The sequence below is a fragment of the Marmota marmota genome, unplaced genomic scaffold (assembly GCF_001458135.2).
Source record: "Marmota marmota marmota unplaced genomic scaffold, marMar, whole genome shotgun sequence".
Taxonomy (NCBI): Eukaryota; Metazoa; Chordata; class Mammalia; order Rodentia; family Sciuridae; genus Marmota; species Marmota marmota.
This window is the reverse complement of record NW_026000026.1, coordinates 14,142,800-14,159,002: the sequence shown is the minus strand read 5'-3', so window position 1 is coordinate 14,159,002 and position 16,203 is coordinate 14,142,800. Positions and strand designations below refer to the sequence as shown.

General features: G+C 50.1%; 1 protein-coding gene across 4 annotated transcripts in view; it reads right to left on the bottom strand.

Moving 5' to 3' along the window:
• Znf831 (zinc finger protein 831) overlaps positions 1-16,203 on the bottom strand; it is a 104,192-nt gene that overhangs the window by 49,293 nt on the left and 38,696 nt on the right. For 3 of the 4 annotated variants that reach the window (XM_048810895.1, XM_048810896.1, XM_048810894.1), the window contains 2 exons: positions 12,084-15,826; positions 11,248-11,387 (listed from right to left, as the gene is read on the bottom strand). In XM_048810895.1, coding sequence (XP_048666852.1) covers positions 11,248-11,387; positions 12,084-15,791 — 3,848 coding nt within the window. In that variant the 5' untranslated portion in view covers positions 15,792-15,826. Of the gene's footprint in view, positions 1-4,420; positions 10,355-11,247; positions 11,388-12,083; positions 15,827-16,203 lie in introns of those variants that run through there. The other variant, XM_048810897.1, reaches the window with a different exon arrangement.

The following is a 16,203-nucleotide window of genomic DNA, read 5'->3' as shown; positions in this document are numbered from 1 at the left end:
ATATGTGTATAAGAGACAGTATATATATATATATATATATATATAATTATAATATATAATTATATATATATTAGTCAAGTGTGTGTGTGTGTGTGTGTGTGTGTATGAATGCATATATACTCATATAAGAAAACAGAAGAGAATATATTTGTATATTTGTGATTTAGGGAGATTGAGAGTAAGGAGAGATTTCTTAAGTAAGACCCCAAACTAACAGTTACAAGGGAAAAGGCCAGTTCCTGTGAATACATCGAGGTGCAGGACTTCTTGCCAGGCGTGGTGATGTACATACACACTGACACGGGGAGACAAGGTCAGCCCCAGGAGTTGGAGGCCAACATGGGCAACAGAGTGAGATTCAGTTAAAAAAAAAAAAAGGAAACCAAACAACACAACTTCTTAATGACAAAAGAATCATAGGCAAGATTTTAAAAAGAATTCCATTTCCAACAGTAGAGTGAGCTAAGTACTCAGATTGAATATCACCCCCACGTTCACCCTTCTATTGAAAACAAATGAAAATGCAGATTAAATTGTAAAAATTTTGTAAACATCTAAATGCATTGATTTTTAAAAAAAATATTTTTATAGAAGGTAAAGGGAAAACTGAGACCTGGATGGGCAAGCTCGCCTTATCTTGGAGGGCATTTGTCTATCATCAGCCCAGAATGTGCCCAGGTGAGAGTAGAGTAGAAGACAACCTCAGTTCCTGCTTAGAGCTGAGCCCTCTGAAGGTCCTGCCAACCCATGGGTAAACTAGGGCTAAATACTGCCACCCCACTGCCTGCCCAACAGACCTCAAAAACACTCCCAACTCAGACCTTCAACTGAGTGCAGGAGAGAAGACTCTCTTGTTGATTTCAGAAGGATAAAACAGCCGCACGTGGGCTTGCAACTGAATTCACAAGGCACAGAAGACTGGAAAAAAATCTAAAGCCAGGAATTTCATTTAAAGTGGCGTCTGGTAGGGCCCCCAGGCACCTAGCAGAAGCAAAACAAATATTTACCGCAGAAATCTATCTTCAACCCAGTGTCAAAGTTCCAAAAACATCAGCTCACAGTTCAAAAACCCTCAAACAGACAAAGAACCAAGTTACCTTAAGAGGAAGCTGATACATAAAGCCGAGCCCCACGTGCGGAGATGCCACATGTAGGCATTAACAAACGCACAATAGTAAGTGTGTTTAAAAAAAGAAATTGAAAATAAGAGTAAAGACTAAGAGATCAGAATTGACAAGCAGATTTGAAAATAATGGAAATTTCTGGAAATAAAGCATACTATCCACTAACAACTGAATTTAAAACTCAGTAGAACAATAGAAGCAGGGGTGTCAATTAAGAGGCTGTTGCAATAGAGGCTGGGGTGACTTGGGCTTAAGATGCATGATGGCAGTCTGCTCACCACCCCAAATAAAATACTGCATAAACTGGTGGCCAGTGGCTTTGGAGCAGTCCCTGAAAGGAGAGGAGCAGGTGAGGTATGCCTCGGAGGCCCCACTCATTGATGGGGAAGCTATCTAGGTCCAGCAGCATTTGTTGGAAAGAGCAGGTGTGTCCCCACCACTCCTCTTTAAACCTTTATGAAAATTCAATTGACCAAATACTTGTGGTTCCTTTCCCTACTCTCTATTCTATCCCATTGATCTTGGTCTATTCTGATGCAAATACCACACTGTCCTGACTACTTTAGCATCATAATAAGTCTTAAAATCAGGTGGCCTAGTCCAGGCAGCATGGTATTCACATTAAAATGGACAAATAGATCAACAAATGGTGCTGAAACAATCCATCTGACATCTTAAGAATTATATAAAATAGATGAAAATGGATCATAGGCCTAAATATAAAGCCTAAAAGTACAAAGCATTAGAAGGAAACAGGAGAAGTGACCGTGGTTAGACACACATTTTTAGTTAGGGCACTGAAAGCAAATCAACAAAAAATAATTTTATCCAAATTCAAGATGCATGCAACTTCTTTAACACTGTTAAAGGAGAGGAAAAGACAAGCCACGCACAGGAAGAAAACAGTTTCAAATCACATGACTGGGAAAGGACTTAGAATATATAAAGAATTCTCAAAACCAACAGTAAAAAAATAAACAACTCATTTTTTAAATGGGAAAAAGATTTGAACAAAGACTTTACCAAAGAAGATAGACAAATGGTAAATCAGCACACGAAAAGGTGCGCAATATCGTCAGCAAATTCTAAGTATAAGGAGCTACTGCTACACACCTATTTAAATGACTGAAACTGTAAAGAATGGCCATGCTAAGCATCACCAGGGATGTGAAGAAGCTGGCACTCTCCTTCACACACTGCCAGTGCAAATATGGAAAGTACGCAGCCTCTTTGGAAATCAATTTGGCAGCTTCTTCTGCTTCTTTATTTTATTTATTTATTTATTGCAGAGCAGGGGATGGAACCTAGGGCCTCACATGTGCCAGGAAAAGGGAACGGTGCCCCTGCCATGTGGCCCAGCCAGTCCAGGGTCAGGAGCTTCCTCCAGAGAGGTTAGAGCAGGTGTGCTTATACAATCTGAATATGGGCATGCAGAGTTTCCTTTGTATCAGTCCCAAACTGAAACAAACCAATGTCTGCCAACAAGTGAATGAACAAACTGTGGCATGTCCTCCCAGTGGCACACTGTTTGATAAAACAAAGGAATGACATACTCAACAACATGACAAGTCTCACAATAATCATGCCGACTGAAAACCATGAGGCCAAAACAGAAGAACAGTATACAGTGTATACATATGTATGTATGTATTCCCATTTCTATAAAGTCTAGAAAAACAAACTAATCTATAATGACAAAAAGTATATCAGTTGTTACTGAGGATGGGAGGCAGCCGGTGGGCAAGAGGGAAGAATTACAAAGGGGAAGAGGAGACTTTGGGAGGGAATGGGTATGTCCATTATCTTGATAGTATTTTTAGTTTCTCAGGTGTATACATGTGTTGAAACTTGGTAAGCTGTATGCTTTAAATAGGTGCAATTTATTAAAACTCAATTATATTTCTTTTTTCTCAATTATATTTCAATAAAACTTTACAAAAAGTAATTCAGTAGATTAAGAACACTAGCAAAATTTCAAAGATACTTCTGAACAAAGTATCCAGATTATAGCAGAAAGAAATAAAGTTGATAAAAGTAAAAGAGAGATAGATGAAAGATAAAGTCTAAGGTACATTATTTCAATGCTTCAGAAACAGAGGAAAGAGAATGGGGGTGGGGGGGTGACAGTGTTTGAAGACTGACAGCTGAGACTTTTCTAGTGAGATATGAATTCACAAACCGTAAAAGCTCCCTGGATTCCTAATGGAATACATAAAAAGCCATGTACACCTATACACATCAAAGTAAAACTGTGGAACACCAAAGATTAAAAGAAGATCTTAAAAGTGGCCAGAGAGAAAAGACTTTGAAAAGCAGAGACGTGGCTGAGTAATAGCTGACTCCTCCAATACCAAATGGAAACCAGGGGCCACACCATGACGGCTTTGATGTGCCCAGATGAAGCTCAGTCACCCCGGAACTGTGAGCAGCAGAAATATTTTTCAACAACGATGATGAAATAAATGTATTTTCAAGCTAATAAAAACAGAGAGTGCTTTCTCACCTCAAGAAACCCTAAGTGATATGCTTTAGGCAGAAGGAAACATTCCCAGAAGGAAGGTCTCAAGTTCAGAACAGAATGAGAGGGTGAGATGCGGAGTACAGACAAGCGCATCACAGTGGACACACAGGAAACCTACCTAGTGTCTCCAACAGGCAAAGAGCCCGTACAAATCTGAGGCATATGTAGGGTCCTGTGAAGCATGCCTGTCATCAAAACCTGACAACAATGAGCTCCAATGAGCAGTGATGGACCTCACCCTAGGGGTGAAAATCCCCAGCGAAGACAAGTGGAGGGTGGCCTGTACAAATCTGAGGCATATGTAGGGTCCTGTGACGCATGCCTGTCATCAAAACCTGACAACAATGAGCTCCAATGAGCAGTGACGGACCTCACCCTAGGGGTGAAAATCCCCAGCGAAGACAAGTGGAGGGTGGCCTGTGTGTCCTCACACCATAGGATCTTCAAAAGCATAATGCTGAGCTAGAAATTCAGGCTGATGGATCCTAACTGCTGCAGGTTTATGATGTGCTTCAAACGCACAAAGCAATGCTCTAGGTGGTGATGAATACATCACTTTCTAGATGACATATGAAATCATGGATTGACACGATTTGAGTGAAGTACATGAAACTACCTCATTATTTTTTTGATTTTATTTTCCTTTTCTACATATTATATGTAATGCATATGGTAATGATTTATTTATTTATATTCAATTTTTTATTTACTTATTATATTATATATAATACCTGTGGTAATGTTTCATTTATTTTATTTTAAGGCTTGGAGGAAAATGTGAAATGATGTTAATGTTTGTTAATTTTGTTTTTGTCATTTGCCAGAAGTTTGGTATTTTTTCTTTCTAAATTTCCCCATATTTTTTATTTTTCAAAAAAAAAAAAGGAAAAGAGAACAGATACTCTGATGCATGAATTTTATCATTCATGAGCTCTGGCCCACTGGGAAATCTCTGCTACAGGATTTCATTTTCCATAGAAATTAAGACAACTGAAGCAGAAACGGCAGACACATAGATACGCAGACCCAAGACACAAGTTCTTTCACTCTCTGAGGAGAGAACGCAAGTGGCAGACCATGACTGATCGGCGATAGGCGCATCCATAGGTGATGGAGAGGTGATTGATGGACATAGGCAGATACTCAGATGATAGACAGGTGATAGCTGGATTCACAGGTGACAGATGATTGATAGATGATAGGCAGAATCCTAGATGATAGATAATTGATAGATATTGGATAAATAGATGATACGTAGGTGAGATACAGACAGATAATTGATAGATGATAGATCTAGGGAGATGGGTAGGTAGATACCTGTAGACATGGGGGTGGTAGATGGATAGATAGAGTGACAGACAGAATAATGCCCCCACAAAGGTGTCCATGTCCTAGTCCCCAGACCTATGAATACATGACCTTATATGGCAACAGGGAATTTACAGGTGTGTTTAAAGGACACTGACCTCACACTGGTGATTATCCCGGATTTTCCAGTTGAGCCTAATCTAGGTAATCACATGAGGGCTTATCAATGAAAAAAGAGGCAGAGGATTGTGTCTGCGGGGAGGATGAAGCACAAGAAGGAAGACCTGAGCTACCAGCGGAGAGGCTGAATCCTGTACCCAACCCAAGCCAACAGACACAATTCTCCCCCAGAGGTTCCAGAAGGGTGCAGCCTGTGACACCCCAACTTGGATCCGGCAATCTCCATGCTGGAATATTGGCCCTCAGAACTCTAAAGTAATTACTGAATGTTTGTCATTAAAACAACACCCTATGTCTGGCGATGTGTTATATCAGCAATAGAAAACTAACCCAGACAAGCAAGCAGGTGTACAAAGAGGCCCCATACTTCATCAGGAAAATATTCCTGTGTGGTTATCCACAAAGTCAATGCATATGAAACAACTCCTGTGTCACTCTTGACTTCTTTATAAATCAGCCATAAACTACCATGTTAAAAGTGGGTTTGGGTTGGCTTCAACATGCAGAGCCCTTCTGAGGAGCAGAACTGAGCTACTCCTTGTGTGGCCTTGAGCATGAGTGTGACACACTGGCAGATGAGGGGCCCTTTCAGCATCATCCCAACGCTACCACCCAGAACTGGGCCCCAGCTCCAGGCCCTCTGAAGGACAGCCATTTCTCTGAGAGGCTCTGACATCCAGGCAATTCCATCACCAGAAACCTGATGACCCTTGAGGCTTCTGGGAGTCCAACAATGGCAGCTCCCTGGTCACATCTGCACAGGCCAAGTGAGACAGAACCAGCACCTTGGGAGAGGTGTGTAAAGAACCATTTCCCCTCACCCAGGGCCATCTCCCGGACCCTGTCCAGACATTAACATCATAAGTCTCAGCATTGCTTCTGAGTGGCAAGGATAGAGACACTTGGGCATGATCCTCTCTCCGCTAGCTATGTGAGCTTGAGGAGGCCACTGTGGCAGACACTTCATCTTGTATGATCTCCTCTCCTTGCTCTCCTCAAGGGTGGGAGAAGCTGTGACTCGATGCCTATAAAAGATGGCAAAGGTGAAGGTACCTGGCTGATGTAATGAAAGTCCCTTATCAATTTGCTGTAATTAAAGTCCCTGGGAGGGCTTTGCCTACTCTGGGGAGCCCTTCGGCAATGGGTTTAGAGATCAGAGACCTGAGGCTGCAAAGACCTTCTGTCTCTGCTGCTGACCTTTAAGAAGCAAGCTGCTGTGAACCCCATGCCTCAGAACTGCAACCTCTGCCCACAATTTGAGGGAGTTTGGGATTACAACCTTCCCAGTCGGGCCTGCAAATGAGAGCATGGCCCAGTCCACATTTCGATGCGGGCCTTGTAGGACTGCAGCAGAGGAATCAACTGAACCATGCCCAGGCCTCTGAGATAATAAATGGGTGCCATTTTAAGCCACAAAGTGGTGACTTGTAACTTGTCATAGAAACCAGCGTATCCTCTGAACCACACAGCTCTTTATCTGTAGGATGAACAATGGAAATCTCTCTGCCAGAGAAACTTTTTAAGAACCACAAACAAGAAAAAACTTCTTACAATCTGCTCCAAATGTCCAAAGTTGTTGGAAGGAAGACCACAGAATTGGTGCTTTCTTCATCTGCTTCAAGGTGGATGACCTGCCAGGTGCTGCCAGGTAGCACAGCGCTCCCTGTGAGATCAGGCCAGCAGCCCAGGCCACCTCATGCCTGTCTGAGGGTTCTGGCCTCACTGGGAGCCAGTGTGGCAGCCTCTGCCTGAGACAGTCATCCCTACCCACTCCTTCTGCCCCGAGGTCTCCCTTTCTTGCTGGTGTTAGAGCTGCAAAACAATAGTCTTGAGGGGTGTGGACACATGCCCCAGATTTGGGCTCACAGCAGGACCCTTGACAAGCCTGTCCTTCTCTCTGGGCCTCACTTCCCCACCTGCACAATGAAGGCATCATCAATCTACATTGGTTCCACCTTTTAACCGAAAAATAAACAGCAGTGAACCGAGTCGTTACCACATAACAGGCCTGAGTGAAGGGTCCCTGCTCCAACCTGGAGGCATCTTCACTAGGAGCCTCTTCAATCCAACTCCCATGCCAGTGCTTTGGCCTGAGGGCTAGCTTGCCCTAACTAGCTGTGTGGCCTCAATGCATGTCCCTCCACTTTCTGGGTCTCCGTTCTCAGAGGTGAACATGGCAGCTGTGTGTTTAGTTCCCTGTGTTGCATGACATGCTACCACAAATCCAGCCACACACAGCATCACCCATGACCTCTCAGCTCCTGAAGTTCAGGTGTCTGCGCCCAGCTTACTTGCATTCTCTGCTCAGGATACAACAAGGCTAAAATCAGAGGTTAGCCAGGCCACATGGCTTCCCAGAGCTCAAGGTCACCTTGTATGCTCCCTGACTATTAGAACAACCTGCTCAGCTGCAGCTGTGAGAACGAAGTCCTCATCTTCTTGCTGACCATCAGAGGGGGGCTGCCCCGGCTTTCTGAGGCCACCTGCCATTTCCACCAACAGGCTACTTTGCCCCTTCAAAGCAACAGGAGAACAACAACTGCACTTCCAGGTTTTCGGATCTCTTCTACTTCTGATCTTCACACCCTCTCTGGTTAGTTTAGATCTACCCATACCCAAGAAGAGGGTGATTCAGTGTGTGCCCACTAGGCGGTGGTAATCTTAGGGACCATCTTAGAATTCTGCCTCCTGCACGCCCCAACGAGGCTGTTTTCAGAATTAAATGGGTTAATTATTATATGTGAAGAATATAAAACATTGGCCTGCACATGGGGCCATCTGCTTAAGACTGGAATTCATGTCTCTGTAGCCAGCTCACTTTGGGACCCACAGTTCTCCTCTTACCCCAGCCTGCTTTATTTCATGGTTGTTTCCATTTACCTCCATCCCTCACTCCCTTCCTGGACCAGGAGCACCTTGAGAGAAGGAACCATATCCTACTTTGTACACTCCAAGATGGTCCCCAACTCCTTCTGGTTGTCACTTCCCTCCTATGAGGAATAGGGTTGGCCTGGGTTACAAATAGGATATTGCAGAAACAGCAGAAATGTGACTTCCAAGGCCCTGTGGCTTCGCTATGCCCTCTCTGATCTTTGCTCTAAGCAGCTGGTCATCATGCTGGAAGGATGCCCCAGCTATCCATGGAGAGAATACACGTGGGGTGGGAGACTGAGGCCTCCTGCCGGTAACCAGCACCATGGGGGAGCCAGTCGAAAATGAGTCCTCCAGCCCCCATCAAGATTTCAGAAGCCTGCAGACCTAATGGGAACCTTGACTGCATCCTCCATGAGGGAACCCACACCAGAAACACCAGCTAAGCCACTCCTAAATCCTCAGCCTACAGAAATTTTGAGAAATCACAAGGCTTTCTTGTTCAAAGCCACTGAGTCTTACAGTAATTTGTTACATAGCAATAGAGAACTCGGGTAGCTCTCAATCCATATTCACCAAGTTCAATGAATACTGAACACACAATAATATCTAACAGTCTCTAGTGCCGGTCACTGCTCTGAGTGCCGGGGACACAAAGGCTCACGCTCTGTTGGGAACTGGCTAGTGGGTATCCAAACAGGCCAATGAAGACAGTGGGATGCTGGAAGGAAATCCAGCCAGACAATGGTAGGAGAGCAGAAGGGAGCCGCCCAGGCACAGCTATGCTGCTGAGACAGGGCGGGGCAGCAGGCAAGGAGCCAGAGGTGGGCAGGCTAGTAGAAGTAGGGGAACCAGCAAGCACGATGGCCCCCAAACTGGAATTAAATGAAAGGACAGTCACGAGCCAATAAAGGAATAGAGGTGAGTGACTCAAGATTAACCAATAATGTTTGGTAGATACAAAAATCTCCATCCTCATTCCACATACTCGGGGGCTGCCAGATGGAGCTCTAGGTCCTCACTCAAACCTCCTTGTGCCACTGTACCCTGTCCCTTCGTGTTTCCTCCACAGGCTCTTGCTGAGGACCTCCCTCTCCCACAAAGCCAACTGTTAGAGCAAGATCTGCAAACCCAAATGCCTATGAGGGCCAGGTAGACAATGTAACTGAGATGACAGTGGGGAGAGGTGGGGATTGCGGCAAGCTGGAAAGCACATCTCTCTCCCATCAAGGGTGGCCAGTGCTCAGCCCCAGCCAGCTGTCACCATGCAAGAGGCAGCTCTGGTGTCTTCAGAGCTTCTAACAGTCAAAAGGAGCGAGAAATCCAGATTTTTGGTGAAACTAGATTTTTACTATGTGGCTAAAAAGTGTCAGAACTGGCCTAATGAGGTTCTTACACAGCATTTGGCCCCACAGCTGCTTCTGGCTCTGCCAGGCATCCTGGAGAGACATCTCCAGGCCTCTGGGGGCACCAGTGTGGGGCTTCCCAGCCTTCTTTTGGAAGTCCCCCTGGAGCATCCACATGTGGGCAGCTGGCAGGGGCACACTGACTGTGGAATCGATGGGTTGAAGTCTTGGGAAGGTACAACCATCCAGGAGACCCCTCCCCCGCTTCCTCTCCTCACATCTTCTGCATTCCTGCTGCTGCCTGAGACTTTGGGCTTGTCAGTGTCACTCAGATGTTAGTGAGAAGCCAAGGAGAGTAACAACCAGGTGCCAGCATCCCAGAGATCCCGGAACCCACAGGCAGCTACTCCAGTCCATCAGCATGCACATCCCCTTCCTCTGAGGACAGCATCCAAATCTTCCCTTGGGGGACTGCCCCTCCTCAGTCCACCCATTTAGGTCAGGGCTCATGGTTAGGCCTGGAAGCCTGTGTCACAAGGCAATGGGCCTTCTGTTGTTTGGGCCACTCTGATTTGGGCTTCTATCACAAGAGCCTGAATGACCCATGGAATAAAGGATGTGTCCAAAAAATGATGGACATTGGGAAGGACAGGACGTGAATTGGCACAGCATGGAGATTCCATCCTCTTAGCAGGCTCCAGGGACGGTGTCACCTTCATCACCCTTTAGCAATAGAGAATCTGAGGCCCTCCCCAGAGCTGTTGGGTTCTACTTAGCACTGCAAGAAAATTCCAGAAAACAGGCAACTGGCAAGCTCAAATCAGACCTCTCTGAGTCGTGGTTTCCTCTTGAGAAAGTGAGACTAATGATGAGCCTGTCTCCTAGAGTTCGGGGTGTGGCGAGGAGGACTAGGGAGAAGGCATGAGTGCACAGAGCCACTGTGCCTGGATCAGCTCCAGCTCGTGGTCCTGCAGATGACTGGAAGGAGTTGAGCACTCCAGCCCCTGAGGGTTCCAGCAGAAATGGGGGAGAGTTAGGAGCTGGAGTCACCGCTGAGGAGCACATAGACTGGGGGTTGGGTTTGGTTAGATCAGAGAAGGCCCAGAGCATTCAAGGGAGGGACCTGTCATACAGATATTAGGGTCCTGGTTCAGAGGGTGGCTTCGAGAATAAGTAAGGGCAGAGGTCGACCTGGTCACATGGAATGGGAGAAAAGGAGATCATGGGGCAATGAGCCCAGGAAGGCTCAGGGGGTGGACATAGTAGGGGATTAGGGTTGGCAGAGAGCTTTCTTTTTACCTTGTATGGAATGGGAAGGATTTTGAGCAAAGGAGCAAGATGACCAAATAATGAGATGAGGGAAGAGTGGTCTTAGAACCTGCCATCCTCGGGCTTGCATTGGTGGGTGTGTGCATGGATATGCCTCAAAGAGAAGGCTGGGGGCATACTCCCAAACATGAGCAGCAATTAGCTCCCAGGGCAGAAAACTAGGTTGTTTTATTGTCTTCCCTTTGCTTATCTTTATTTTCTAATTTTTCTGCAAAGGCCATACATTGTTTGCATAATTTTTTAGAAAGCAATAAAAGCTATAAATAATTAACATGCTTTCTCTTCAGGACTTAAATTGGATGGAAGTGTATCCAACCCAGTTATCTCAGATATTTGCTATATTCCTGGTCTTAGAAAGTCACCACTGAAAACCATACAGATGGCAAAGTATATGGGCTGCTGGGAGGACAACTCAGTCCTTCAACTGTGCAGCTCCATGCCCTGTGAAGCTGGAGCTCTTTCTCGGAGCACAGAGATGCTCTCTGAGTCCCATGTCAAGTTCTCCTTGAGCTTAACTGTGTTGTACTTCGGGCATGTGCGGAAAGCATGGAGGAGGCCACAGTCCTACCTTTTGGGGTTGATCTTCAGCCTTTTCTGCTTGCTGTTCCCACGAGATGTCTTCACCCTCCTGCGAAACAGTCCTTTCTTCCTTTCTGGATCAGATGGCTGGTCCTGGGACCTCATCCCTGGGACTATTGGGTTGGAGAGCTGAAAATACCAGGCATGTTGGCATGACATTACTCAAAGCCCTCGTGATGGGCAGCCCTCAGGGGTTCTCTCTGCAGATGGACGTCTGTCCATGGACATGAAACACAGAAATGCTACATGGACAAATGGCCTAACTTATATGGGGACTCAACAAGGTGATGGCAGGGTGTGCCTGAACACATCTTCCAGAACCCACCGGGGCTGACTCCACAGAGGAAAGTCCAGCTTCACATGGAGCCTGGGGCCACCAGGGCCCATTTCCCTCCTGAGTCCCTCTCCTCAGGACCCTCACACCGATGGGAAGGAGAAGAGCCAGACTGGACCTTGGATCTCCTCGGTTCCAACATGTTTCTCCTTGACCTGCACCCTCAGGGTGACAAAGATGCCACCCCCCACCCCAGGCTCCACCCAGAAGGCAGGAGAGCTGGCTGCAAGCCTGCAGTCTCCAGTATAGTGATTCTTCACTTTGAAATTTATCTTTTTATGACTTTCTTTTGTTTTGCTTGCACTGGGGGCTTTATTCTTTCCTGCCCTGTATGTGGCAGCCCCACCTCCCTTGGGAGCAGGCCAAGATATTATCATGGACAGCGCTGCTGCAGGAGGGACAGGGGCTGCTTCACCCTCACCCTTCTCTTTAGAGACCCTGTCTATGGAGCATGCCGTCAGCCCCCAGCCCAGGGCGAAACTGGGAGTTACCTGAGGTGTCTGCACCAGCTCTCCTCCTCCAGGGCTCCTCCTGGTCCTTCCTCGGTTGCTCACGGGCAGGGCGTCAGGACCTGCATCTTGGAGCCTGCCCCCAGGGAAGTGGAGAGCCTCGTACACTGAAGCGGCCTTCTCCTTCTGCTCCATGGGCAGAGGCAGGCTGCGGCTCAAGCAGCACCATGTGAGCCGGGGCTCAGCTCTCAGAGAGGGGAAGGGGCTCTGGGCCCCACAGCTCCTGGGCGTCCCTAAGTGAAGTGACAGGGCCCGTTCTGGCTGGCTCAGAGACATACCCTGGGGCCTGGTGAGAGCCCTGAGGAAGGAACCAGGCTGCAGGGAGCAGCAGGGGGTGCGTAGTGCCGGTGGCTCTGAAGACAGGCTTTCTGGGGCATGCTCATGAGGGCCCCCCAGGTCCCCACTGGGAGTCCACAGATTCAGGACACCCTCAGATGTCCTGGACCTTGCCAATGTACTGCCCATGCAAAGACGATGAATGGCGTGCACCTCACTTCCTGCATCCTGGGCCACGTGGGCATCATACGAGGGGGTGTCTGGGAAGGAGGTCATTTCCCAGTGGGGCCCTGTGGTTGAGCCAGGAGATTCCCTGGCTGCTGGCACTCTGCTGTCTGTCCCTTCTCTCTTCTCCCTTCCCATCTGAGACTCTTGTCCTCCATCTCTTGGCCTGGACCAGCTGGGGTGCTCCAGAATGCCATCTGCCCCACCTGAGGTTGGGCCTGAGCCTGTGCTGAGGGACCAGGGTGTCCCCAGTCCTGGTCCAACAAGGGATGCTTGTTCCTCAGGTGGCCCAATTGTGCAGAGAGAGTCTTGACCCTGCTGTGGCCTCTGGGTGGCAAGCAGTGCCGAGGGGATCTCTCCCTGAGGTACCTTAAGAAGGTACTTGGGGGGAAAGGCGCCCTCTGCCAGAGCAGCAAGGACACCAGGAGCCTGAGGTGGAGTACCCAGATGGGAGTGGTGGCCCCGGTCCTTAGCAGCAGCAAGCGATGTGGGCTCCTTGTCTCCTGGCCCTGCCCAGCTTGGGGAAGCAACAGGAGCAGTTGAGGAGGCATCAGAAGAGTCCAGGGCTTCAGCCACCAGATGGGCACTCCCATGTGTCCCCCCTGGCATCTCCCCATGGTCACCATCCTGCTTCTGACATGGCACGGAGGAAGCCTGCACAGGACCACCAGGGGTCTCTGCTCCCAGGAGTCCTGGCTGCTCCAGGGGCCCCTGCTCATCCACCTTCAGCTTCTTTCTTTCTGAGGGATGCTTGTCCTCTGCAGGCCAGGGCTCCCCAGAGTTACCACTGGGCCGTCTCAGGACAAGTTGGGTGCAAGGACCAGTCTCCTGCATGCCTCCCGCACCCGGAATGCCCCCTTCCACTTTGGAAGCTGGCAAAGCCAGCCTGGGCACTCCTAGGTCACCTCCTTGGAGTGGCCCAGGTGCTGGAGGCAGCTGCCATCCTGTTTCTAGCCCCTCATTTGGAGGAAGCAGAGGGCTCCTGTTGCCTGAATGGGGTGATCCTCTGCTACTGAGGGTTGGGGAAGACGCTGCCCTGGGCTGGTCACTGCCTCCTACTCTGGCTTCTGCCTTTCTCTGCTTAGGAGGCTCAGTCTCCAAGGATCCCTCAGGGGCTGGCAGACTTCCCCAAGACTCTGGCTTGGCCTCTGCAGAAATACCCTCAAGGATGGGAGTCCTGCTGTCTTGGGATGGAACTGTGCTCTCACCCCCCACTGCCTCCTCCTGGGCAGGAAGGGCCGGGTCTGTCCCACAGCCCACTCTCACCTCCCTGGCTTTCTGGCCTCCCTGGTGGCTGCTTTTCACTTTCTGGTAGAGCTTCCTGAACGTCTCGTGCCCATACATCTGCCACTTCTCCTGGGAGAACATCTTCAGCTTCCGCTGGCCACCCTTCTTACTGGTCGCTCTGCCCTTCCAGCTTGCCCCTGCGGCTGTGACAGTTCTCTTTCCACCAGGGTCCTCCGTGAGGGCCGGGGTGTCTCCAGCAAGGGCACATGGCACGTCTTCCACGGCAGCCTGTCTGACCAGGGCCCGGGGGTGGCCACTGGGGACATCTGCCAAGGTCAGCCCAGAGCGGCAGCCCAGCCGGGCTGGGGTGGGCCTGGGGCTCAGGGGCTTCTGTGTCCTGGGGCAGGCATCCTTCAGGGCCCGCGGCTCGGGCCATGTCCTGGAGCCCTCAACAAAAGGCAGTGAATTGCTCCTCGTGATGGGGACATATTCCACAGTGGTGGACAGCTGAGTGGGGACAGAGTGGAAGAAGAGGGGCCGTAACTTGTCCAGAGGGGTGAAGGTAGAGTGGGCGGGGCTGAGGGCCGCCCTCCTGCGGCCAGGCTCCAGGGCCCGGATATCAAAGTGGAAGGAGTCCTTGTAGGTGTAGGGCATGGGCAGGTCAATGCTGCCCTGCTTGGACAGGACGGTCTTGCGGGGCCGCACGTGGTCCAGCTGGGGGTCGTCCACCACAGCCTGGTTGTGCGAGATGAGCTGGGCGATGCGCTCCTCCAGCCGCTTCTTCTCCAGCTCCAGGCTGCTCCCTGGCACTCCCGGCTCAGCCCTGGTGCCCCCAGACCCCGTGCCCAGGCCTCCCTCCCCCTCGGACTCGGCGCTGTGCTCCGACAGGCTGTGCAAGGGGCTGGAGGGGACAGGCGGCTGCTCGGCACTGTCCGAGCGGGACAGGTAGCCTGAATCGGTACTCTCGCATTTCCTCAGTCGGCCCTCTGGGACCTTGGCTTCCCCGGGCTTCTCGGAGGAAGCCTCCTGCTGCCGTTGCAGGGAGCACGACTTCAGTTCTGGCAGCTTCCGCGGGGGCTGCATGCTGGCCAGCAAGATCCCAGGTGACGCCATCTGGGTGGAGTCCAGAGAGGTCTCTCTGTGGGCAAGTGTGGACCCTGGACAGGAAGCAGCTTCCGCCTTCACACCTTGGTTCTTGGCAACAAGGGACAGAGGGGCATCTGGGGAGAGGGGTGTCTCTGGTGCTCCTTCACCCATCCTCTGGTTCCGACTCTCCCCGCTGCCATCTGCTGTGGAGAGATCTCCAACCCTGTCCCCCTCCTCTGGGAGGCTGCTCCCACCCCCATCAGACTCCAGGGATAGCCGGGAGTTGTTGAGATGAGTCTGTGTCCGCCTGTGCTTATAGAGGTTACTCTGGGTCTTGAAGGCGATATGGCAGGTGGCACACGGGAAGGGCCTCTCACCCGTGTGGGACCTGATGTGCTTCTCCAAAACACTGGGCTTCAGGCAGTCCCGGCCACAGTGTGGGCAGAGGTACCTGCCGGCATTCCGTGACTTTCCTGGGCTGCCCAGTGTGGGCCCCAGGCCTGGGGACAGGACAGGCAGGGCACCCACAATGTTCACTGTCAGTGTTGGGGCAGCTGGCTTGCCTGCCTGGGTGGGGCCAGGCCCTTCAGTCTGGAGCAGGGGACTGAGGATGAAGGGCACACTGCTCCCATCCAGGCTGCCTGTCACTAGAGGGGCTCGTGGCTGGAGGCCTCCAGGAGGCACCGTGTGGTACAGTGGAATGGGGAGGGCCTTCAGGAGCACGGTGGAGGGCAGGCCCTGCTCTGGTGGCAAGATGACAGGACTCAGAGTCAGGTGAGGTGAGGCCTGCCCAGCTGGGGGCCCTGGGGGCCCAGGTGCAGGAGCTGGCTGGTCCCTGGCAGCTGGGGCAGAACAGTTGGACTCTGGAGCCTCCATTCCACATCTCTGAGTGGGCCAGGATGTTGGGCAACCTGTGGGTGACAACCACACTTTACCATGGGAACCTCTCTTCTCTCCATCAGTAAGCCCTCCCTAACCCCACGGGCATTTCCTACCCCTTTGAACCCTGACCACAGTCCCCAAGTACTCTTGTCCCCTGGTAGGAAAGAGCAGTCCCATCATGCCACCAACACATGGCACAGGGGTCATCAACCTGGTCTCTCTGAAGCCTGGGTCTTATTTAACATTTCCCAAGGGACCCCCAATTTTTGCCCTTTTTAGGCCCATGGTGGCTGGTCACCATCACCCCCTGGCACTGGCACAGTGTCCACTCAGAGGAGACACTCGGAAAATGAGCCAGTTTCATGAGAGAGAAGTCAAGGTCCTCGACATCCACAGTCATTAAGTT